Genomic DNA, 23,255 nt, shown 5'->3' with positions numbered 1-23,255 from the left:
AAGCTCACTGATTCCCATGGGAAACTGGATGGGATGTGCTGAAGGTTCAATGAGTTCTGGAGTCAGTTGGGTTAATTCTGACTCATTGCCTTTACATGTCTACCTTTACTTTGTTTAATGTATGGTACATTAGCCTACATTGAATCATTTAAGCCAACATATAATGTAGGACAACATTGCAGTTGAGAATAAAGAGGTATTACATAACTTCAGCAGGAGTCTATTCTGAAACAAACAAACAAAAAAAAGATATCTTATTCTGAGTGAATAAACCACAGGGCACTATATCATGAATATGTCTGCAATCTAATGCAATCCAACAGCAACAACAGACCTGCAATAAAGAGGGCTACATTTGTGTGTGAGGATAACAGCATCAGCAGCATAAACATAAGCTGAGCTTTTCTCTGGCATAAAAAAGAACAGTATCAATCATCACGAAGTAAAGTTGCAGGGTTAAAGTATCAGATTGAGTAAGACTGCACGAATCTTCGTGATGTTATGTTCACCCCAGTGTCAGTCTGTCTGTCCTGGGGCATCTCATGGCATTTAACTCAAACACGCCAAGCGGCCTTTTTTTTTTTTTTAATTCCAACGTCTTCTTAAACCTGTTTAAAACAATCACCTGAACGAACTGTGACACAAACTAGGTTAACCTACTAATCCCCCCCCCCCCCTCCCCAAATGCCCACGTTGCGCGTGCATCAAATTTCACCCAAGTCACTCTCTTCGCAGGTCTAATGAGTCATGACATTAACGCAGCCTAAAGCGATCCACCCACGCTTCTCCAGCCCACTCCTCTCTTTATTTGAGGCGCTCCTCTGCTCCAGCCTTCAGAGCAGCAGGCGCCCAGTCAGCGCAGCTCTCTCCTGTCGGGAACGGGAGCTGGTGCTTTACATTTTGTTGGATTTACTCTCATCTCGCCAAGATGAGACTTGTTTTTGTTGTTGCTGCGGTTGCGGCTCTTCTGACAGGTAGGTGAAAGAGTGTCGGTTTTCCTCTAGCAGAGTGCTTTAAGTTAGTGGGATCAGTTCAGGACCATGGACAGTGACAACGACGAGTCCTCTACTTGAACGCATCTAAGCCGTCTCTGTTTGCAGTCTCAGTTTTGACAGAAATACTTTTTTTTTTCCTAATGCAGAAAATCTAGCGCTTCCAGTGGGAAAAGAAGGGCAGAGAGAAGATGTGGTATGCTTTTCTAATACAATTTGATGATTGCAAAAATAACTATTACAAAAAATGAATTTTGAATAAGAGCTACATATTCAGTAAATTTGATTTTTGCAGGTGACGAGATGTTTGGTTGAAGTCCTGTCCAAAGCTCTCAGCAAACCGGACTCTCAGCTGGATCAGGAATGCAAAGACATTCTCCAAGCAGGTTCGCAGCACAAGGGTTTCTGTGATTTTTCATGCTCATGCAGCCTAAATCAAATCAAATAGTGTAATATGTAGTGCATGCATGTGGACTGGGAGCATGTATATTTGAGGAGATTGCTGTTTGTTGATGCGGCACTCTTTAACTGTGAGGTTGCTGAGACACTGAGGAGTTTCAAACAGATAAAATACAGTCACACTGACAATCTCGCCAAACAGCTGGCGGCATAAATAGAATAATTCAGATTCACAGCTTTCATGCCTTCTCCAGTTAAGAAAATATACTCAGTGTAAATTTGATCTAGGCTGAAATCATATTACAAATCCATCTTTACTTGGCCTTTAGAGCTATTCTAAGTGGATCTTTACACCTCTTTTGATCTTTCTTTTTCACTGTCACAGGGGTTAAACATGCCCCACTGGACAAGAAGAGTGAGGAAGGGACAGTGACTCAAGAGGTAGTCAAAGGTCACCCTGAGGCAAAAACAGCAGATGTAAAAGACATTGAAGCGCTCCTGAAATCCTGTGGAGGAGAAGAGGGAAAACCCCGAAGACGAGCGCAGCCAAGAATCCTGGAGTCTGGGTGATGATAAGGAGAAGAGACGCGAGAACGAGGAGGAAGAGGAACGGGAGAAGAGGAGCAGCTGGAGGCCCAGATACCAGCAGAGGAAACACAAACGTGGCGAAGAAGAAGACAACGAGCGCAGCCAGGAGAGTTGGGGTGTAGAGGAGAAGAGATCAGAGGAAGAAGAGGAGGAAGAAGGTGAAGATAGAGAGAAGAGGAACTGGAGGCCCGGAAGGTACCACCAAAGAAAACACAAACGAGATGAGGAACCTCTAGGAGAAGAGAGGGAGGAGCCAGAGGAGGAACGTAGCCAAGAGTCCTGGGATGTAGACAAAAGGCACGGGAATGAGGATGAGGAGGAGAGATATAAGCGCATATGGAAACCCACACATCGCTACCACCACAAGAAAAAGCTCCACAAACGCGGTGACGAGCCAACCGAGGAAGAGGAAAATGGGGATCGCAGCCAGGAATCTTGGGGTCTTGATGATGAGAGGGACAAGAGGGGCTGGAGACCAGGAAGGTACCACCAGAGGAGACAGAAGCGTGATGAAGAGCTCTCAGAGGAAGCCAGGGAAGAGCCAGACGAGGAACGCAGCCAGGAATACTGGGATTTTGACACCGGAAGAGATAAGAGGGACTGGAGGCCCGGCAGGTACCACCAGAGGAGACACAAACGTGATGAAGAGCTCTCAGAGGAAGCCAGGGAAGAGCCAGATGAGGAACGCAGCCAGGAATACTGGGACTTCGACACCGGAAGAGATAAGAGAGACTGGAGGCCCGGCAGGTACCACCAGAGGAGACACAAACGTGACGAGGAGCTCTCCGAAGAAGCCAGGGAAGAGCCGGACGAAGAACGCAGCCAGGAGTACTGGGACTTCGACACTGGAAGAGATAAGAGAGACTGGAGGCCTGGCAGGTACCACCAGAGGAGACACAAACGTGATGAGGAGCTCTCAGAGGAAAAGCGAGAGGAGGCAGACGGGGAGCGCAGCCAGGAGTACTGGGGCTTCGACAAAAGACATGGAAAAGAAGAGGGAGAAATAGAGAAGCGTGTGTGGAAACCAACACACCGGTACCACCATAAAAAGAAATTTCACAAGCGTGGCGGAGGCTCATCAGAAGAAGAGGACGAACAGAGGGGTGATTCAGAGGAATATGAGGAGGCTGCAAAGGACAGGAACGAAGCTCTGAGGTACCTCTGTCTTTCATCATGTTTAACAACTTCTACCATTAAATTGTGCATGTTTGTATTTTCCACCCCCGGAGCACAGAACACTTCAGAGTTCAGTAATGCCAGCCAAATCAGCAGGGATCAAAACAAAATTTTGCACAACAAAATTAACACACCCCTTGAGCATGCCTCATGTGCTGACACGAAAAAAAAAAAAAAAAAAACTGGCCTGTTTTTCAGGTATCTGGCAGAGAAGCGCAATCCCTGGATTTACAGAGGCTACTACCATCCTGCCTGGTTTAAAAGGGATTCAGATGAACACGCTGCAACCTCCAACAAGGTAGGCATGCTGAGATAAATCCACTTTTCACCTATATATATGAAAAAGAAACAATATTAATACTAATTATGTGATTAAGCACAAAGATTAAATCTAAAAATGTGTATGGCAGGTAGTTATTTTGTCTTAGATTGTACAATTAAGACATATTGCCGGTCCTGTCTTGTGTTCAGATGGATGAACTGGCCAAGTTGCTGAGCTACAAGATAAACCAGCTGGCCAATCATTCTAATCAAGAGGAAGCAAAGAGAAGCACGCACCAGAGACCACTCACCCCGCAGGAGGTAAAAACTACGCTCACTAAACAGCAAAATTACCTTTATAACTGATGTGAAGCTGTATCTGCTGTCATGTTCACTTTGTTAAACCTCTAATTAGACCACTGAAGTCTAGAAAATGCACGATGTTATCCACAGTACAGACTATAATTACTCTGCACAGAATCTCATTTGTCTGATACTTGTACTGATGAACAGTATAGTATGTGGCAGCCAGGGTTAGAGAACATACATGCAAATCTTGAAAACTACAGTTAAAGTCAGTCTACCCTGAAATATAATTGAGAAAAGATAAATCATTCACTCTCCAGCCGCTTCCATAAACAGTTTCCACCATATATTCAGCTGACCTAGTAAAGCCATGAAGCACATACCTCTATCGAAGTGTTTTACTTGGGGAGAAAGCAGCCATGCTCGTTATGGAAATCTCTAGTCTACATGGAGATGTTAGGATGTTAGCCTTCAGAGCCACAGAGCTTCAGTGAATATGCATCTGTTCAAATGAACATCAAGAACTGCCTCTCATGAGCATGTCCCATGAAGGAAAAGTCTAACTAGTATATTCATGGGCAGTGACTCGTTCCTCAACTCTAACATATTTGGTATCTGCTATTGCATATCAGATCAGCAGGACTTCCCAGGTTGTATGTCCCCTTTCTCTCTTTGCTCTTACCAGCATTCACGACTGCTGCAGTAATCACACCAAGACTATCACGATTACAGCCTCCCAGAGCAATTCAAGTCATAATATGCCCATTAAAAAGAGAGCTTTGGCCAAGGCATATCTTGCTGTCTTGTCACATACAGTACTTTGACGCAGAAAAACAAATTGTGGAGGAGGAGGAGGAGGAGGAGGCAGCGGCATGGTGATTTATCAGCTCAAGGAGTAGGGGAATGCTTAACCTAAATGACCAATTCAGCATATTATGCAAATTTTGAAGCAGGCCTGGGAAAACAAGTGAAATTTCTGATTGTTTAACTGTCCAAATGTTGTATTTAGTTGCTAATGTATAAATACTGCATGTTTTTCAGGAGAAAGAGCTGGAGAACCTAGCGGCTATGGACTTGGAGTTGCAGAAAATCGCAGCCAAATTGCATGACAACAGTGCATAAGCCAAGATGAACAGCATTTCAAGACACTATCAGCTATCAGTGGATTAAAGCTGCTGTCTTAACTGTACGTCTGTCAATTTAGTGTGCTTACAGTGTTACAAAAAGACAAAAAAATAACCCTGGAGCCTTGCCAAAAACATGAATATCAACTTGTTTATCATCGTATTTGTGATATTTTGATGTTATCTGATTAATCAGCATGGGAATGGTTTTGATGTTTATACATATAAAGAGAAAATATGACAATAATATATATCTGAAACAGATTATTAAAATAATTGTGTTCTAAAGAGTTTGTTCAGTCTGCACTCAATAAAAGGAGTTATTCTGGGACCAAACAAATATCTCTCAAATTATTTCTTAATGGAAAAAAAAAACAATGTTCACATATCAGGCTCTTCAGTACTACTTTTTTAATTCTGTGTAGATACAGATGCAGCCCACAGTGAAGCTGCATAAGCAACTGTATCATATAACAAATGGCACTTTCTGCAGGGATAACAAAATAAAAACGTTATAACATAGATGCTGGAGAGGATTAACTGGAAAAAAAATAGTGTTTTTACACCTGGTCTCGAGGCATGAAACACAAACCTGTCACTTTACTCTCAACGCACAAAAGATTATTTCAGCAGGTCCTTACATAACACATACACTGAGCTCAGAGAGCCTAAACTGGCTCACAATTTACTCCCCAGCATTACGCCTTCATCCGCACTGATCTGAATACACAAGACGGGAGGTAGTGGTCTGATGAATGCAAACCAGACACTCCCTCTCCCTTATTCCAGATGTGTCAGATCAGTTCAACAGGAAGGGAAAGTCAGTGCTTGAGGAAAAAATCCCTATAGACCACTAGAAATGTGCCCTGAAAACATGTGATGTTTTTATATTTGTTTATCCCTCAGTGTCTGTCAGTTTCAGTCTCTTTGGATGCCGGTTCCTCAGCTCGCTGGAGCCTGCAGGTTTGGAGCGGTCCATGGCAATTGTTGTCCCTGAGAGGACGTAGCCCCCGCCCCCACTCATCAGTAGCAGAGGATGTGTCCTGTTAGGCAACACCTAAGGACATTACACAGAAATATAGTCGGGAGACATTAATTCTATGGGAGGGGCTTGGGGAAATAACACATTGGTCCTGAGAGGGGAGAACCTTTGAGTATGCAAACACATTGTTTTTACCCAGTTCCTACTTCATATAGAATTCTGAATGGAGGTCCAAGAAAAAAGAGCAGTGAGAGCACATGTAATTATGTGCAACACTGTTGAATCAATATTGAAAGAACTGCAACAATGATTTTCCTCTTGTAGAAGCACATGACAGATTTACTTGACACTAAATCAAACAGTGTATTGACAGAAAACAACCGTTCTGATAGCCCCGACTTATTCAAGTAATGAATTTTAAGCAAAAATGTCAAACATTAGCTGGTTTAAATTAATCAGATGTGAGAATTGGCCTCTTCTACATATTCTATGTCATGGCAAAGTGAATACTGGTTGGGTGTAACAACTAAATTGATAATGTCACTATAGGCTGTGGGAAACTGTCATAAGCATTTTAAACTATTTTCTGACATTTCTTTGACCAAACATTAAATCAAAAATCGACACATGATTTGCTAACGAAAATCATTGTTATTTATACCTCTAGACTTAATTTGAAAAAATCTCTAAACAAGTAGAGGATTAATGCTATTCACTATTTAAATTAGTTAATTGATTTTTTAAAATTGATTATTTGTCGACTTGAGGGCAGCAAAGTAAGCTGTAAAGACAACATGGTTAGCAAACAGTTGTTTATTTACACATCCAGCAGACACAGAGCAGCATTAGTGTCTTTATGTCCTCCTGACGAATGTAAGTCCAATATTCACTCTCCTTTTAGCTCTGTGGTTCACTTCACTGAGAGAAGTGTCTGGCACTTCAGCAGCTAAATGCTACGCTATGTTTGACAGCAAGTTGCTTGCTTTGTCTGTCTGCTGTTTGTTGCTGGTGAGATAGCTGTGAAACCAGTTCTTGAACCCTTCAACTTTAAAACCAAAACAAAGAGCTTAAAGATGCTAAAACAGAACATCAGGCTGAGGGGAATTGCTGAGTCTGGGGATAATTCTGTCTGTGTTTATCACAATCAGTAAGAATTTTCACATGACATAATCATTTGATTCATTCATTTTGATTTGCTGCTTGAAATGTACAAAAAAAAAATCAAAAACAAAATGAGACAAAACAACTACGAGCTTACCTGATAATGTCTGAGCCAGGTGTCTGTGAGTCTGAGGTTGACTGCACCGCCATGTTCCTTGAGCTTTGTGTAGCACTCGATAAGGGGCTGCAGACATCGAGGGGGAAGAGATGGAAAGAAAAGCATTAAGGAGGAGGACTGCATAGCACACGAGCCAACACACACACACACACACACACACACACACACACACACACACACACACACACACACACACACACAGAGTGATGTTTTTAGCAACATAAGCACAACAGAGGTAGTAAGTGCAGGGACGTGACAGGCACTGTAATTCCTCGGCAGTGACTGGGACGGATGAAATAAGGACATTACCCACTGGACCGCTAAGCAATAAAAACCTGTGCACAGAGGCAACTAATGAGAGATCCTTCTAAGATAGCAAATTATCCTCTCTCAGTAAGGGACATCAACAGTGTTGTGTGGTTATAGTAATTGCCACTAATCATGATAATCTTACCTCTTTGTATTGGGAGAAGACTACAAAAGGCCTTGAGGGGGAGAGGAATTTGAGCAGGCCCATTAGGACAGGACACGGGTGAAACCGACTGGCTATAACCAACCTGCCATTAGAAACAAACAGATGATCAAGCAAACCTGTCAGATATGAAATACACTGTCAACAACACACTTTGTTATTGGAAATGTGTAGGTAGGCAATATCGTAATTTAGCATATATCAGTGCTGTATGTGACTTATTACCTGGAAGACCTAAGGATTTAGTACCCTCCTACTGTGGACATTCATTTCATATTCTATAAAGCTGAAGGAGAGTCAGTAAAAGAGGCTGATTTAAGACAGTCTGGGAAATTGTCCTCTGTTGTAGTTTTTATGATATAGCTGCTATGGTGTAGAGGAGAGGTAAGTCAATAGGCTAACCAGATCAATACTTCTTCTGGCTCAGATGTCAGCCTCACAATGCTTCATCCATCAATCACAAAAAAGCTATAAAGCAAATTCTTCACTTTATAGGACAGGAAACTGCAAAGCAATCATTTTGTTCACCTTGTAAGGGCATCGCGTGTTAATAACTGTGCATGAGCTCAGAAGAAGGCACATGATTTATCATGACTTTTATGGGCATACTTAACAGTACTTTAATTATTATTAATCAATTTTTCATCCCTGTAGATCTATTCTAATTACTGTTGTTGACTACATGCTGCAATCCATGACAAACAAAACAGAGGTGGAAGAGAGAGAGGCTGATGCTGAAAAGAGCAGAACAGTGCAGGAGAAGAGGCAAAAAAACAAACAAACAGAACAAAATCTGACACCGACCCGTCGGCATTCCTGCCTTCCAGCAGGGCGGCGGCAGCTGCCAGCTTCCTCCGTTTCTCCTCCAGCTTCACCTTTTTTTCCTGAGCCTAAAAAAAAAAAAAAAAAAAAAAACATAAAGTAAGGGCACTGACTCTCTCTTTAGGTCTAATTTTGACATTTCTTTTTGTTTTACCATCTTCAAACAAGAAGTATAACCTTATTATTATCCAAAATAAATGATTTATATCAGGAAGGAAAAAAACTGATAATCTGCCTCACAACAAATGATTTTATAAAGATAGTGATTAGTTCCTGTTGAGTACAAGCATAAAAGGAAACAAGTAAAGAAGATTTTTGAATGTGAGGTTGGTAAATATCAAAACTATATACTTTAGCTTCTTTGCGCTTCTCCTTCTCTTTTTTCTCCTGGTCCTGCCCAGAGTCATCACCAGTACTGGTCTCCATGCTCTGTTCGTCTGGACCCTGCTGCTCTGTCCCAGGCTGGTTTTGCTCCTCCTCTACAGCCATGTCAGACAGCTTTTCATCTGGAATTTTGGAAGAGGTTATTAATATCAGTAAAATGTTACAGAATTAATACATATCACAATGAATGACTCATTTTCATTTTTCAGGATATTGAGTGTTTGTTTTATTTTCTGAATGATCTGATTAAAATAGCTATTATAGAAACACATGCAAATCTTAGCATTTGTTCAGTTGTAACAAGAAACTGTTTCTTCAGCATTTCAGCACCAGCTTGCTATAAGCTATAAACATCTTTTTTTTTTTTTTCTTATAAAAAAGGCACGTCCTACCAGCATTTGCGTCTTTGGCAGTGGTGTCCAGAGTGCCTGCCAGCAGAGCGTTGACATGGCAGATGGGAAACTCATGCAGCATATCGTGAAAATGTGCAGGGAAGCCAAAGCTCTCCACACCCGCCCGAACAGGACCACCTCCTGGGTACATTTGGATCACTGAGCCATAGCCTGAATGAGGAGGAAAGAGAGGATAATTATGCAGAGGGCAAAGAAAAGGTTTTGTTGAGAAAGTTCGGAAAAATACATTCTTCGTGCAGAAAAAGCTCAAATCCTTTAGTCAAATAGATAATAAAAAACAGCAGAAAAGTTAAGAGGACTAACGTACCCCCCATTCTTTCCATGACAGCTCCCAGCACGAGGCCAGCACAAGTTTCAAACACCAAAACTTTGCTGCCAGCGTGGATGTTTGCTAGAGTTAACATCTGGGCAAGTGTGTCATACCGGAGGTGGCTGCATTACACAGAAACATACACATTATACACATTGTCTCTTTCTGCTCATTAAAAGATGACTTTCACACATCCTGCTAATCCCTGTGCTGACTCACCAGATCTTCCCTGGTTCCCGGCCATGGTACATCATAGCCAGGATGCGACAGGACGGTTTTAGAATCGTCACAGTACTTTCATACCTGGAAAAGCACAAGATAGGAACAACTGATAACACTAATTACAGCACTCTGTATTATCTTTACTCTGTCACAGATTGTGCTTGTATAAGTAGAAGTGACTCACTTCTTCTTTTTCTTCTTGATGTACTTATCCTGGGCATACTCAGTCTTAACTCTGAACGTGGAGCTGTTCTCTACAAGCTGCTGAATGATTTCCTGTGGAGCACAAACACATACTGTCTCTAAGCTGGTTTTGTCACGCTTCATTATTTTATCAGATAATTTAAAATAGAATTGGCATTCCTCTGAGATGTTAATCTTTAAAAATAGGTCAGAAATATCTGACTTCATGTTTAAAAGTGCAATGTATCCACCTGAATCAGCAAAACCGTAAGTTTTAGCAAATAATATTCAGACTACGTTAGGCAGCAGATTATTAAAAATTTTGGGTGAAGGAGTGTGTATTGACTGTGTATGTGGATTGACTGAAATTAAACTATAGTGCCCACAGTCACAGAGTGTAACAGCATGGCTCATTTTTATATTCATAAATTCAGAACAGGATATGGCCAGCATTATCCTTTAATAAACAGACCCCAAACCTGGTAGTACCATGATTCTCTCCATTTCATGTGTGTAATTTCAAGGTTATTGATGTACCTGACCCTTCAGACCTTGCTCTTTGAGGGTCTCAATGTCATCCCTGGTCAGTTTCTGAGATTTTCCATCATCTACAATGTTTCTGTTGTCTGTGCCTGCCTCCTTCGCATCTGGAAAAAAACATATAAAGATATCATTCAAAGTGAAAATTAATATTCATACATACAGTGTAGAAATAACATATTTAATACAGATGAAAATGCCACTGGAGGCCTGAAATAAGTCAGCTATATAACTCAAACATTAATGTGACTGTTGTGTGGCATATAACAGCAGGTTACACACCACTAGCGCTCTCTGCGTCCTTGTGCTTCTGTGGTTGCAGGTTCCCTCCAGACACAATCTCAAATGTGGTGCTGTACAGCTGACCCACTGCATTGTCCAGGAAGAACCACTGTTTCTCAAAAATCACCTTCCTGTGAGGAAAACAGAAGAAGAGCAAATAATAATAAATCAGTGGAATGGCCTCAGTGCAGCATCCATTTTACAAACATGTTTCAACATCCACAGTCTTCGTGGGAGTTTCATTACTATCTGTATATTTATCAGTGCCTGGCTTCTTGGTGATGTGACATTAACAATCATTTATAAAATACAGTTGATTATCTATCACTACTAAGAGGTCAGTTATGGTTTACCCAGCCTCTCAAGAAATTATAATAAATGTAGCACTAATTTGAGTTCATGTTTGGCTAGTTAAAATGCGTATATCTGACAGTTTTAGACTTACTTCCTTGGTTGAATTTGCATAGCTTTGTAGATATCGCCTCGTTTCAACACAACATAGTCACCCTCTTTAATTCTGTACTGAGAATCGTCGTCTCCGTTGTCCGCCATGATAAGGCAGATAAACTCAATTCACCGGTGAGCTGCGAGGTAAGCGTTCAGCTAATGATACAGAGACGCCGTTGACAAGGCACAGTTCAAAAAGGCACTACACCACCCTGAAGTGAAAGCAAAATACGACAAATTACTATTTCCACGTGTTAGCTTTCATTTCCCTAGCTTCTCAGTACGACTAAACGATTGCAGATAGTGCCGTGCTTCAACGTAGTCGTCGGTGATTCGCTGGCTATGCGTTGCTGAGCTTGACAGCCAATAGGAGTGAAGTGCGATGACTCTAGGTAAAAATGTAGATTTTAGAATCATCGATAAACGTGGATTACTGTCAGATATACCTACGAGAGGGAGGGGGCGCTAAAACTGAGAGTTTAGCCATGGTTCACCATGCCATATAATTAATTCACTATGGTAAACATGTCACTGTGTCTTGCGTACAATTGATGAAGGTATATGGCTGAAGCTTTATTTATTATTTTTTATTAATGAATAAAAATATTTATTTTAGCTCAAACAAGCACTACACAGCACCTGTGAGTATTTCCATTTTTTTCATTACTTGTTTCTGTTTTCACAATATATCAGCATGTACACAAACTGTATCATCTTTATAAAGGGTGGAGTATAACTGTGTATTTAAATATCTCTATCTAGTATTTGTAATATATTACAACATATACCAGTTTATTTTGACCAATTGTAACAAATATTTCCATATATTGTATTTTCCACCGACCATTTACCATAAATATGTGAATAATTGAGATATGGATTATGTGCATTAATTCTGGGCATTTATTTTTCCAGTTGAGAATATGATAAATTCCTGAACACCATACTGAACTCAAGCTGGAGGTTATACTGAAGAGTACACTTAAAGCCCAAACTATTAACATAAGAGCTGATACTGCTAGATTGCCTTCCAACACAGTCAACAGTTTTTGGGTGCGCACATGGCAGATGTGTGACTACGTCATCACCCAGCCTGGGTGGGTGCGTTTCATTTCCCACCATGGGGCCACAATCTGGTGTTTTATAACTGCCTTTTAAATGGTGTGCCAACTCCACCTGCCCACCACTAGTGTACAGCAGTGTAGCAGTGAGGCGGTTGAAAGAGCAGAAGAGAGCATCCTACACAGCACAAGAAAAACATGATTTGGTCAAACTGGAATAAATGATGTAACCTGGGAGACATCTTATGTCACTAGGAAGTCTCAAGTAATTTTCAGTTGACCCAGTGTTCAGACAGCAAGTCACAGTAGCTTCAGTCAAAACCTCTGAGTTCTACTAGTTGTATTAAACATAACATTACTGTAGTATTAAGTTGTTGCGTTAAGCCAAAATGATGACTGTAGGATGAAATATGTCAAACATCCTGACTGAAGTTCAGCATAGGGCAATTTATAATTACTTCTTTTTATATTTTAATTCATCTTTGGGTTGTGTATTCCCAATATAGAACAGATGACATGCCAAAAATACATAGGTTCAGCCACCCTACAAGGTAAAAATAAAGGAGCCATTGAAGCATCAGAATTGAAGCTGATCTGGTTTCTCAACACTAAGAATGTATTTTCTGAAGTTTTCAGTGTTGAAATTTTAAGTCGCATAGTTTATGAATTCAAGACATCCTCAGGGTTGTTGGGGGTTTTGAAGCTTGTATTTTCAAGCTGTGTGGCAGCTGTTAACAATGAATTCTGTTTTCTATGAGCACAAAATATCATTTAGTTTAACCTTCAAGATAAAAACTGAGTTCAGTTTGCATTTCAGCAGTTTTTCAACAAATTTGAAACAAGCTTTGAAATATAAAAACACCCTTTAATAATCTTTTACAAACATTGTGTCTGTTTGAAATGAGGACATCTCTTCACCTTTAAAAAAGCTTAATTCTTACAAATATATCATTGCAGTCTTGAGAGAAAGACAAATCTTCACAACATATTTACATCACACCATTATTTTTTTAGTGCAGGGTACACTGTTATAACTGATTACAGCAGGATATATATGTGACAGGAAAATGATGCTACTGTTGTTCTGTGAGTGACAATGTATCATTTCTCTGACTGTGATACAGTATTACATTTTCTTTGGCAGTGATGTGCTCAGTGTTTAGGGTTATCACTGCAACATTGAACTTTCACATTGTAACATGTACGTAAATACACTTCTATATATATTTGACAAAGCACAATACTGTGTCTTGTCTCATTCCTGGCCTCCAGTAAGTTTATGGAACAGTTCTTCATCCAGTGTCTCATTCTGGTCTTTAGCTCGTGTGGACAGGAAGATGTAACCGCCAATGAACTCATGGACCACTTTGCAGTCACAGCTCAAACAGCAAAAGGCTATTGTCACATTCTGGTCGAACTCTATGGTTACCTGGAATTACATTAAAGATTCATGTCATTCATGAGGTAATGCTGTCTGTATGCATTATTCCAATAATCATAATATATCATAATATACTGTATTGAACAAAATTCCTCAGCCCACCTGTCTTATCTCCCAGTTGACGTTCCACTGCTTCATGTTGGCAAACCTCCATGTAGTGACAGGAAGGCCGGAGGACATGTCAATACGAATCAGACGGTTGTAGGAGATCCCCAGAATCTCATCCTTCTTACCGCCTTTGAATCTGAAATGCATATAAAAGGCTAACCTCTCAAATTATCACTCATAAATAAAATGCTAATGTATCAGATGCATGTGTATTACACCAATACATCTATAAATGCACTGTACCTAACAATGTAGTAGTTGATACCAAACTCTGGAAGTGACTGCCAGGCCTGGATAAAGCGCATCTTGGCATCCATTAGGGACAGCCGTGCTATGTTCTGATGGGCCTCCAGGATACGTGCTGTCAGCTTGAAACAATCACCAAAGGCAGATTTAGCAAACACATTTCATTAAAACAGTGATGCAACACTGATGGCTGCTGGCAAAGTCAAGTATCTTGCACGTAGCCCTTAAACAGACCTGTTTGGTCTTGTGCTTCTTGGCGTAGCGTGGAGAAACAAAACACTCAGCGTTCATCTCCATGGTGTCGATGTCGGGAGTCGCCTGACCAGGAGGGGGCGCCAGGCTCTTCATTTGCAGGAAGGACTGGATGTTCTTCACTTCTGACTTGTAGGAGCTGTAGGCCATTGTCTTGCCTTTGGAGGCGAGGATGCATGCAGCTTTCCACTTGGCGTACTGTGTCTCCTGCAGCAGAGAGAAAATAACAGTTACGCAATGAGTCCCACATTTGTTTATGTACACTGTATTATGCATTATGTATATGTTAATCACAAAAAATGCTCAGAAGCATGTAGATCAGGGGATGGGACCCTACATTGTCACATCGGATGTACACCTCATTCATCCCATCAGCAACTGGGAGCAGGAGCTTGATGCCAAACTTCTTGTCTGTGACATTGACATCAGGAACTACCTCACAACCTGTCAAATGTGGAGAAATATGTTTTATTGACTTTAGCTACAGCTAAAGTCACGGTGGCGATTCAAGGGAGAGTACAGCAGAATTTTTGACACTGGTTTGGACTACAATCATTAACATTAATTGTTTTATCTTATGACCAATACCAGGATAAAATAATGAATCTAATGCATTATCTATGATGTTACATCATCTTGTATGCCCCTCCTAATCCCAACTGTACAGTCATATGACCTCATATTATTATTAAGAAATGAGAATCTGTTCTCTTTCCTGGTAGGGAAATGCTAATGCTCACAAGGATGCTTGAAGACATAATTGTGAATCATGGGAATGCTTAAATTGAGGGATATTAATCCTAAACAATACAAAACACATGAAATAGTGTTCCCACATCATTAATTTTCACTGACCTCTGAGGTGAAACTGCTCTATGGGCTCTCCACCAGCAGCCTCCTTGTTCTTGAAGTAGGAAATGGTGGTGTCCTTGAATACAAACCAGTACTCTTTGTACGGCCGCAGTGTCAGTCTTTTGGGCCTTATTTAAGACAAAAAGAGAAATATTTTTTAATTTTTTTTTTGCCTGCAATACAGTTTATGACATTATAAAGTAAGAGTAAAAGAATGAAGACTGTAAGTGGAATAGAATACAGGTATTAGAGGTTTTATGAGGTACATCTTTTAAAAAAACAGCACAGGCTAAAGTGAGCAGCTTGACAGAATTCATCTCCTTTACAAATTATCAGATGGCCAACATGTCATTGCAAGACAAAAGCAAAATTCAGAAACGTAAATACACACACTACATTTATGTAGAGAATATTCTACTATTCCCATCCCATAAATTGTCTCATGACTTCCTCTTCCTCTTAGGACAGAAAAAAGTAATATCAGAGACAGGTATTTGAGATTTTACTACAGTAAGTACCAATGGCATGTTATCTTCATGTGATACAGTATAATGTGTATAGAGGTGGGTTTACCTAAATAGCCGGAGGGAATCTGCCAACTCTGGAATGTCTGTAATATCTTCCTGGGGGTGGGACAAGCAACATTCAATTATCCTGTGTCTTCTCGTTACATCACCATGTTAGGACATGCAATCACCAGAGGCCTAGCTATCAACTACAGCTTAAAAACAGGTGTTCTACTGTACCACACCAGAAAACCTTGACATTATGGTTAATATTCACTCCAGTGTAGTCCCGTGTAAAAAAAAAAACCATATGTTTACCAGAATTCTGTCTGGGAGTCCGCCTTCAAGTGTCACCTCCAGGCTGGATAGGGCAGCCTCAACTTCATCTATTTCAGGTTCATTGGAGTTGTCCATTGGTTCACTTGACATAGTCAGCTTACAAATGTGATACTGAAAAGAAAAGAAAAAAATGTTTTTACTCCTTGCTTTCGCTAAGACTAAACATTATTTTTGTAAGTAACAAGTATAAGTCATTATGAAGTTCTGTAACAATACTTAAGAGGTTATGCAAGGCTGGCATGAGTCAGAGGGAGGTTTGAGCGCAGCCCTGTGTGCCAGGCACTGCATCTATGTGTAGGTGAGTGCAACACTGATCTCCTTTTGAATCACTGTGGGACAGTGATTCAGAAATCTGAATCACTGTCCCAACAGTTGCAAAATAACAGCTGAATGGATCAGAGAGGGGCTGTAGACACAGGGAATGTCACAGCTAAAACTTTAAAGTTATGTCATGGCAACCATTAGTTCCTTAAAGCAAATTTTTACCATACTCCTTTTCCCGCCACTCAACCTCTCTTCCTATACCTCTCTCTTTGTCTCTTCCTCCCATCCCTCCTCCTCAGTGGAGGTTTTCTCATATCTTGACATGTCCTCATCCAGACCCACTGCCCCACATAGATAACACTCTGGTCAGCAATACACATACTGTATATACTAATTTAGCACACATTACTGTGCCACTGGAAATTGTTGCTCATGGTTACGAGCCACTATGAATCAGGATTTTTATAATTTACTGTGGATACCATTAGCAAGTTTAATTCTAAAATACAAAAATGCGTGCAAAAGTTAAAGCTATATCTTTCATAACAAATAACAGATATGAGTGTGTGATTTATACAGTAAATCTGTCATCAGTGGTGTGGTCTTAAAGATCCAGATTTAAGCACTTCTCTCGTGATGGTCAGCCATATCTATAATAGTGACTGTTAAAGTCCTATTAGCTGACACAGTGGCTTAGTGGTTAGCCTTGACACTGCAAAGCAAGTTCTTTGTAAAGGAAACTGGTCTTTTTACACCTTGCCTTCTGCTGCTCGCTGTTGGGAAAGGCTAAACCCACTGCTATACTCTAAATAAGAATAAGAAGGTATGGAAGATGGTGTTATTATTAGTTGTTAATAGTAGTAGTTAATATTTACACTGCCCAAAAGTTTAAATATATAGGACATTTTTACAGTTTTACACATTTGAAATACAGCCTACAAATACAGCTTACCACCTACAGATATCTAAACTATTATTTTGGTTTTACTGGCTTTGAATTGTAAACACATATATATCACTTTTACAACTGTGATGAGGTAATGTTCCACCTGTAGTGAAGCGAACATCAGCATTTCCTCCTCAGTGCAATCTATCTCCTCCAGCAGGATGGACCAGCGAGCCTGTTCATACAGCTGGGTAATCCTGACAGCATCATACTAAAATACAAAGACATGTACACAGACATACACACTCCAGTTAAGTTCAAGAACTTCAAACCATGTCTGCCCTGCTGTTATTTCAGCGGGTTTCAAATGGATCATTTTGGGGTCTCTTACTTTGGGATTGAGGTCAAAGAAGACATTGTACTTAAAACGAAGCAATAGCTTGTCTTCATCTTGAATGTCTTGCTCCATGAGAGAACGAGACGAGTCCAACCACCTGTCAATCACAGCAATAACCAATCATATGAGCTGTGGACAGAAATGTCATCCGAATATTGTAACACGACCAACTTTGAATCAACAGTGTCACTGAAAGTTTTTCGTTTCTACCCTGCATTGTTGACTGCTTTGTCCACTAGTGAGAGTGGCTGGTACAGCTTGGCCAGCTCAGCAGGCGGCAAGTTTGGCTGAGATTCAGCAAGAGGGTTTTCTCCAAACCAAAGGCTGGTGGCCGACACCGGCATCCCGTTCTCTGGATCGTAGGTTGCTGTCATGGTCTTACTGTACATGGGGCCTTTGAGGGAAAAATAAAAGATTATTAATTACATTCCATTAATTACCAAAAAGTGAATTTTAAGAAATTGCTTGGAGTTGGCACTTTAAGTCCAAATCAACTACCTGACAGATAGCATAGGTGGTGAGTTGAAAGAACTTATGAAACCAAAAGAATATTTTTAAAGAGGAAACAAGTGTTTTAAAATAAAAATCTGATAGAAAGGTTGAGAGAGATAAAATAAAGCATGATGAAACTCAAAGGTAATAACTGGGTCGACATTAAAGGTAGCAGAGATTAAAGGTCTTAATTAGAGTAACTTTTAGTTTGGTGTAGAATCCTTCCTGGATATTCAGTCTAAGAGTGAGAGAGTGGGTGTTCCTGAATAGAAAATCCTTAAGAACATGGCAGCACACTGAACAATTCTTTCAGATCTCAATGATGAAAACTGAGGCCTGGTAGACCTCAGTGGAAAACATATAAGCTGCTTACTTCTTTTCCTACAGGCAAAGTAACACATAGATATAAAGATGTTATCCTCTCTAAGGTTGAATCTGAATTTATCATATTTCAGACATTATGAAGCTCCATAAATTTAGTTGGTCTACTATCCAAATCCCATATAATAAAAATTACACTGACTATAACAACCAATAACATTTGGTTTGAAGTTCAAACAAGAAGTTATCCCATAGCCCAGTCCAGCAGACCAGATTCTTTAACTAGAGTTTTTCTGTCATGCCCCCCTTCAGAAGCTGAACAAAATAAATAAAACACTAGTATCAGAGACTACTCTTGTTTTCTTAATCTATCCAAAAATAATCAAATTCATAGATTTTTTTACACAGAGGAAATTTTGATTTGTCATAGCAGGAAAAGCATTGGTGGACCTGATCATATTAACATTCCAACCATTACTGCAATGCAGCAGTTAATATTTTCTTAGTTACACATGTGTTTTACAGGTCAAAATGTTTCCTTTTATAACATCTATCTTTCTACTATCTAGAAATGTAAAACAATGTAATTAATCTGATGTGACCCATAGTCCAGTTCATAAATCCATCAGTGTGTCATTGTTGTGCACAACAAGTTTAAATTATTGTGGAAAAGTCATGATAACGATTACAGTTTCCATCTCTGCTCATTTTAATCATGATGTGCCCCATCAAATGAATCTTTTTCTTTTCATTATGTGAGTATTAGTCTGAATCTTTCCAGAAACACCACAGACTGCTTCTGAAACAAGATTAGGTGGTTCTGTGATGTGAAACTTTCTTTTAACCTTGCTAAGAAACAGCCCTGTGTTTCATAGTACCTGTGCCTCCTGGTCCCCCGCTAAGTAAATCGATGTCCCAGATGTCATCCTGTGGCGAGTTCTTGTCTTTCTTCTTCTTCTTCTTGGATGGATCATCTGGGGGCTTCAGCAGGGACAGTTCCTCTGATCTCCTGATGTCTGACATGGAACAAAAAGTAGAAGGTGTGAGGGATCAGTAAGAATATGGGAGTAGGGTGAGCCTTAATTTTAAATCACACCAGTATGTTTCTGTCACAGCAAGTCATTACAAAAGCAGCTAGGAGAGAGGGGTATTCTAATCAGAGGAGACAGAGGAACTCACTGAGTAATCGACAGATCTCTGACACTGTCTTGAAGACCACAGTGGAGAAGCTCACTGTCATTTTGATGGTTTTCATATTGGGAAGCTGCAGCAACAAGGGTTTGTGCTGGGGTGTGTAGCGCAGGAAAGCATCAGCCTGTATAGAAAAATTATTTTAAATCCTGTGAGCTACACATGCAAAATCAATATATATGTTCTCTCCTTCCTCACTGGGCTGATTTGGAAACCTTGTAGTCTTGTCCAGGCTATGGGGAGCCTCCCATGTCCCTTTATGTTTGCTTTTTTCACATTTGGTATCAAGTTGGAATTCTTTTAATATCTGTGTTTGCACACAAAGGGTATATGTAGAATTAAGAGATGTTTACATAGTTAGCCTCTTTTTGAGGGGGAACTTTGACATGAAAATGTACATTGTATTCATTTTGCAAACATTTTCCTGATTTTTTTCAGCATGACTTCTGTTGCTTTAACAGTGGATCTTCTCTACAGTTCTATGGTTCTTTGAGTTAGAATTATACTTGGCTGTACAACCCATGTTTGAATTACAAACCCAAAAAATGGTTCGGGTCTAGGCAGAGGAGGTTTATAAAATTGATCTTGCTAGTAGGCAGGATGAAGCTACAATTTTACTTCAGAAGCTTCCATGGATGGCTCTATAAAACAACTAATGGTTCTCCCTGCCCTAAGGAGCTCTGAACACAGAGAACTGAATTATCATGGCTCTGAATGGAATATTCTACTGTGCCATGAGCATTCAAATAGTTTTTGACTTTTGTAGAAATACAAACTGAATTGTTTTTTTTTTTTAATCAAAATATTGACATTATAACCAATCAAAGATCAGCACAACAATAAAAACAGACTAAATCACTTTGGCATCTCTATATTACCTGAATTCCATACTTGTCCAAGGTCCAGTGTGTCTTCAGCAGCCAGCATTTCCTCTGTTCCCACCATAAGGCATGGTCTGACCAGTCCTGAGGAGCCCCTGCAGACAGACAGATTCAGTAGAACATATTACTGCCTTTATTAGTACCATATTACTGTCATATTTCAAGTTTAATGGGTAGTTTGCACCAAAAGTTACTGCACACATTTATATGTCAAGTTCATGGGTTCTTGAGCTGGAGCTCTGGTTTTTATAGCTAAAATATTTCAACAGCTACCACTGCTGCTACCAATACAAGCACTTCCTGTGCCCAGTGTTGTGTAGGTGGCTGAGCATGATCAAAGTGTGGTTTTATGAGTCTACCATCATCTCTTTTGGTCCTGGGCTAAAATCTGTCACTTGATGATAAGCCACTATAGTCATAATAGTCATCTATTATGTCTCTTGTTCTTTACACCACCTTACTCAAGTTGCCTTTATACTATATTAGCTCCTCCATGTTTATAGAGAATTGTAAAGAGATATTAGATCAGATCCTGGCTGAACTTTGGCCCCTAAGGCTACACAAGCCATTGCACTGTAGCAAAACAATGGTACTGCGGTGTAGAAAAATCCAGGGCAAACAAGGGTGTGGCCTGACTAACAGACCTGTTGTAGCGGCAGGGAGAGGGATTGAAGCCCAGCCCTGTGTTAAACTTTTTTTTTTTTTTTTTTACAAGGAATTCAAACCAAAGTTGAATGTTTTAAATAAAAGCAATTAGGAGAGAAAGAGAACTGAATTCCTCTAATGTATTTAAATTAGATGCTACACATATAATCCAGAATGTACCATGTGCTATGAGTTTTTCACCCATCAAAGACACTTACTGATCTTCTCCACCAACTTAAGCATGAGGCCTCCAATGTGTAAGTCTCCCTTCACCCTCATCTTAAATTTCATGGACTCATCTCCATCTTTTTGATCCACCTGCACAGACAGTTCCCATGATGTTTCTCCAATCTCTGCTGCTGTGATCATCGCCCTGTTCTGAAAATACAGAGGTGAGACAGAGCATAGTTTACAGATGCTTTATTGCTTTAGATATCCCTATCACAGAGGGACACTACAAGGAACACTGGAAGGAAAAACCTACAGCTATTGCTAATTAGATACATAGTGGGGGGAATTCCACTAAAGGATGTTGATTCATTGCTTGTTCTCTTTTGTTTGGAAGATTAGGAAACATCTGGGATGAAAATATGAGTCGCTGGATTAAGTGTTTCTCAACATCCTGTGGGAACGTTCAAATTAACTTGGCCAGCAGTTAACAAATATAGATCTCCCAGCCTTTTCTGTTCCAAGTGGCCTGCAATGGAACAGATTTAAACCAGCTTCTTCTGCAGTATTTCTGCAATGATACTGCAGCCCCTGAAGTACTCCTCTCAGCCGATCCATTTATGAATAAGATATCAGCAAACACACAGACTGGCAGATGTAGTGGCTTGTGCCAGCAGGAAAAAAAAAAAGAGATGAGACTGCAGAATACACAGTACACACAACAGACACAACACAGCTGAACAGCTATGCACATAAAAGGTACAGATATGGTGGATGGTTGTTGGATTTTAATTATGAGAAAGAGTGAATGGATGAAAGACACCAGGCAGGTAAGAAAGGGGAGAAGAGTGGAGGAGGAGCAGGGAGGGTACAGCTGTGGAATGTGTGACGAGCAGAGACACGAATCTAGTGCAGGAGAGACCATGAAAAAAACAACACTCTCCACACACTGCACCAATCTCCCTGCATTTCTTTACTATGGAAATCTGGTGAACAAAGAGATGTAAACTCATACACACACTTGTCTTGACTGGGGCTAACAACAGAAATACCTGTTGGTTGCTAATTGTATGTATACACTGTGTAAAAATGTGTTGCTGGCAGGCTAGGTTTAATGAACACACTCTGCTTTCTTTGTGCTGCTCCCTCCCTGTGCAGCTGTAGGGTACAGTTAAAAGTTTGAGCTTGCATGTCTGCTGAGGGAATACTTGTTGAGATGTGTTAGGGTGTGATGAATTGACTCCCAAAATATTTCACTATATTGCAAAAACAGACCAAAAGGTGATGGAGGGTACAATGATGCAAACAACAGAAAATCAAACACATTTTTCATACAAAACAGTCACTGTTTTAAAGAGCGCTCACATTCTAACTCCAAACTGATGTGAACAAAAGTTTTATTATAAATCTTAATCTATTATTTTTGATTTATGGATAAGCATTTAGGACTTAATACAAAAAACAAAAAACATGAAAGTGAGCCATGTGGAAACAACTACTACTACTAGTGTTGGGCCTCTCATTTGAGCCATACACAACAGATAGCCTACTACTGTTAAGTGTTACTATTCACAGAATACAGTGTCAGCCCAGCCTTGGTATAACAATAACGGTACAATGAAGTTGTATAAATCAAACATTAACCCCTGGTTTATGTAGGCCTACTACAGACACATAACATAATCGCAACTGGACCAGGGACATGAGAGTCCTCCTTGAATAAAGCCCAGGTGGATAATGGCCCATGAACTAACGGTAACGTTTTCCGCGCCGCGAGAACCTGGAAGTCAAGAGTCTGAAACCGCTCTTACCTTGGTTCAGAGTTTTCTGAACGGTGATCTTTTCCTAGAAATTTCCTGTGAAGTGAAGTGACCCAGGAATGAGCCTTCCTTTGGGAGTAAAAGACGTAAGACACGCCCAGTTCATACAGGTAGACAGGGAGAGGTGGAAACGTAAGAGGAAGTGGGCAAATAAAGGTGAGTTTGTTCACACGACAGTGGTCGTAACACTGATATGTGAAGTT

At 40.2% G+C, this 23,255-nt stretch overlaps 4 protein-coding genes across 4 annotated transcripts in view; 1 reads left to right on the top strand and 3 right to left on the bottom strand.

Annotated features, from left to right (window-relative positions):
* Nucleotides 1-23,255, bottom strand: part of gpcpd1 (glycerophosphocholine phosphodiesterase 1) — a 259,347-nt gene that overhangs the window by 34,622 nt on the left and 201,470 nt on the right. The window lies entirely within an intron of this gene.
* Nucleotides 765-5,186, top strand: chgb (chromogranin B). Its single transcript, XM_018696259.2, is given in 8 exon segments — nucleotides 765-974; nucleotides 1,142-1,188; nucleotides 1,288-1,378; nucleotides 1,777-1,907; nucleotides 1,909-3,134; nucleotides 3,354-3,453; nucleotides 3,627-3,737; nucleotides 4,764-5,186. Coding segments are annotated over 8 exon segments (1,833 nt in total). The 5' UTR covers nucleotides 765-928; the 3' UTR covers nucleotides 4,845-5,186.
* On the bottom strand, nucleotides 5,243-11,484 carry trmt6 (tRNA methyltransferase 6 non-catalytic subunit). The gene is made up of 12 exons (XM_018696258.2): nucleotides 11,181-11,484; nucleotides 10,736-10,866; nucleotides 10,451-10,560; nucleotides 9,915-10,006; nucleotides 9,728-9,811; nucleotides 9,506-9,630; nucleotides 9,178-9,348; nucleotides 8,753-8,907; nucleotides 8,384-8,469; nucleotides 7,562-7,664; nucleotides 7,087-7,173; nucleotides 5,243-5,903 (listed from the first exon to the last, which is right to left on the bottom strand). Exons 1-12 carry the CDS (start codon nucleotides 11,285-11,287, stop codon nucleotides 5,742-5,744), a joined length of 1,413 nt encoding a protein of 470 aa, XP_018551774.1. The 5' UTR covers nucleotides 11,288-11,484; the 3' UTR covers nucleotides 5,243-5,741.
* fermt1 (FERM domain containing kindlin 1) lies at nucleotides 13,088-23,157 on the bottom strand. Its single transcript, XM_018696261.2, has 16 exons — nucleotides 23,044-23,157; nucleotides 21,283-21,442; nucleotides 20,417-20,514; nucleotides 19,527-19,662; nucleotides 19,226-19,363; nucleotides 17,745-17,928; nucleotides 17,529-17,631; nucleotides 17,301-17,408; nucleotides 15,967-16,098; nucleotides 15,716-15,765; nucleotides 15,146-15,270; nucleotides 14,628-14,734; nucleotides 14,273-14,497; nucleotides 14,036-14,160; nucleotides 13,787-13,928; nucleotides 13,088-13,672 (listed from the first exon to the last, which is right to left on the bottom strand). Exons 2-16 carry the CDS (start codon nucleotides 21,431-21,433, stop codon nucleotides 13,499-13,501), a joined length of 1,998 nt encoding a protein of 665 aa, XP_018551777.1. The 5' UTR covers nucleotides 21,434-21,442; nucleotides 23,044-23,157; the 3' UTR covers nucleotides 13,088-13,498.

The sequence above is a fragment of the Lates calcarifer genome, linkage group LG7_1 (genome assembly GCF_001640805.2).
Source record: "Lates calcarifer isolate ASB-BC8 linkage group LG7_1, TLL_Latcal_v3, whole genome shotgun sequence".
Taxonomy (NCBI): domain Eukaryota; kingdom Metazoa; phylum Chordata; class Actinopteri; family Centropomidae; genus Lates; species Lates calcarifer.
The sequence above is the reverse complement of the archived record's forward strand: the minus strand, read 5'-3'. Positions and strand labels throughout refer to the sequence as shown.

Coding starts and splice junctions, on each gene's coding strand:
- trmt6 (XM_018696258.2), bottom strand. CDS start 11,287: ATGGCGGACAACGGAGACGACGATTCTCAGTACAGAATTAAAGAGGGT. Junction 7,174..7,561: donor TCTTCTCCCAATACAAAGAG/GTAAGATTATCA, acceptor CGATGTCTGCAG/CCCCTTATCGAGTGCTACAC. Junction 5,904..7,086: donor CCTGGCTCAGACATTATCAG/GTAAGCTCGTAG, acceptor TAATGTCCTTAG/GTGTTGCCTAACAGGACACA.
- fermt1 (XM_018696261.2), bottom strand. CDS start 21,433: ATGATCACAGCAGCAGAGATTGGAGAAACATCATGGGAACTGTCTGTG. Junction 20,515..21,282: donor TAAGTTGGTGGAGAAGATCA/GTAAGTGTCTTT, acceptor GTCTGTCTGCAG/GGGCTCCTCAGGACTGGTCA. Junction 19,364..19,526: donor AGAGATCTGTCGATTACTCA/GTGAGTTCCTCT, acceptor GTTCCATGTCAG/ACATCAGGAGATCAGAGGAA.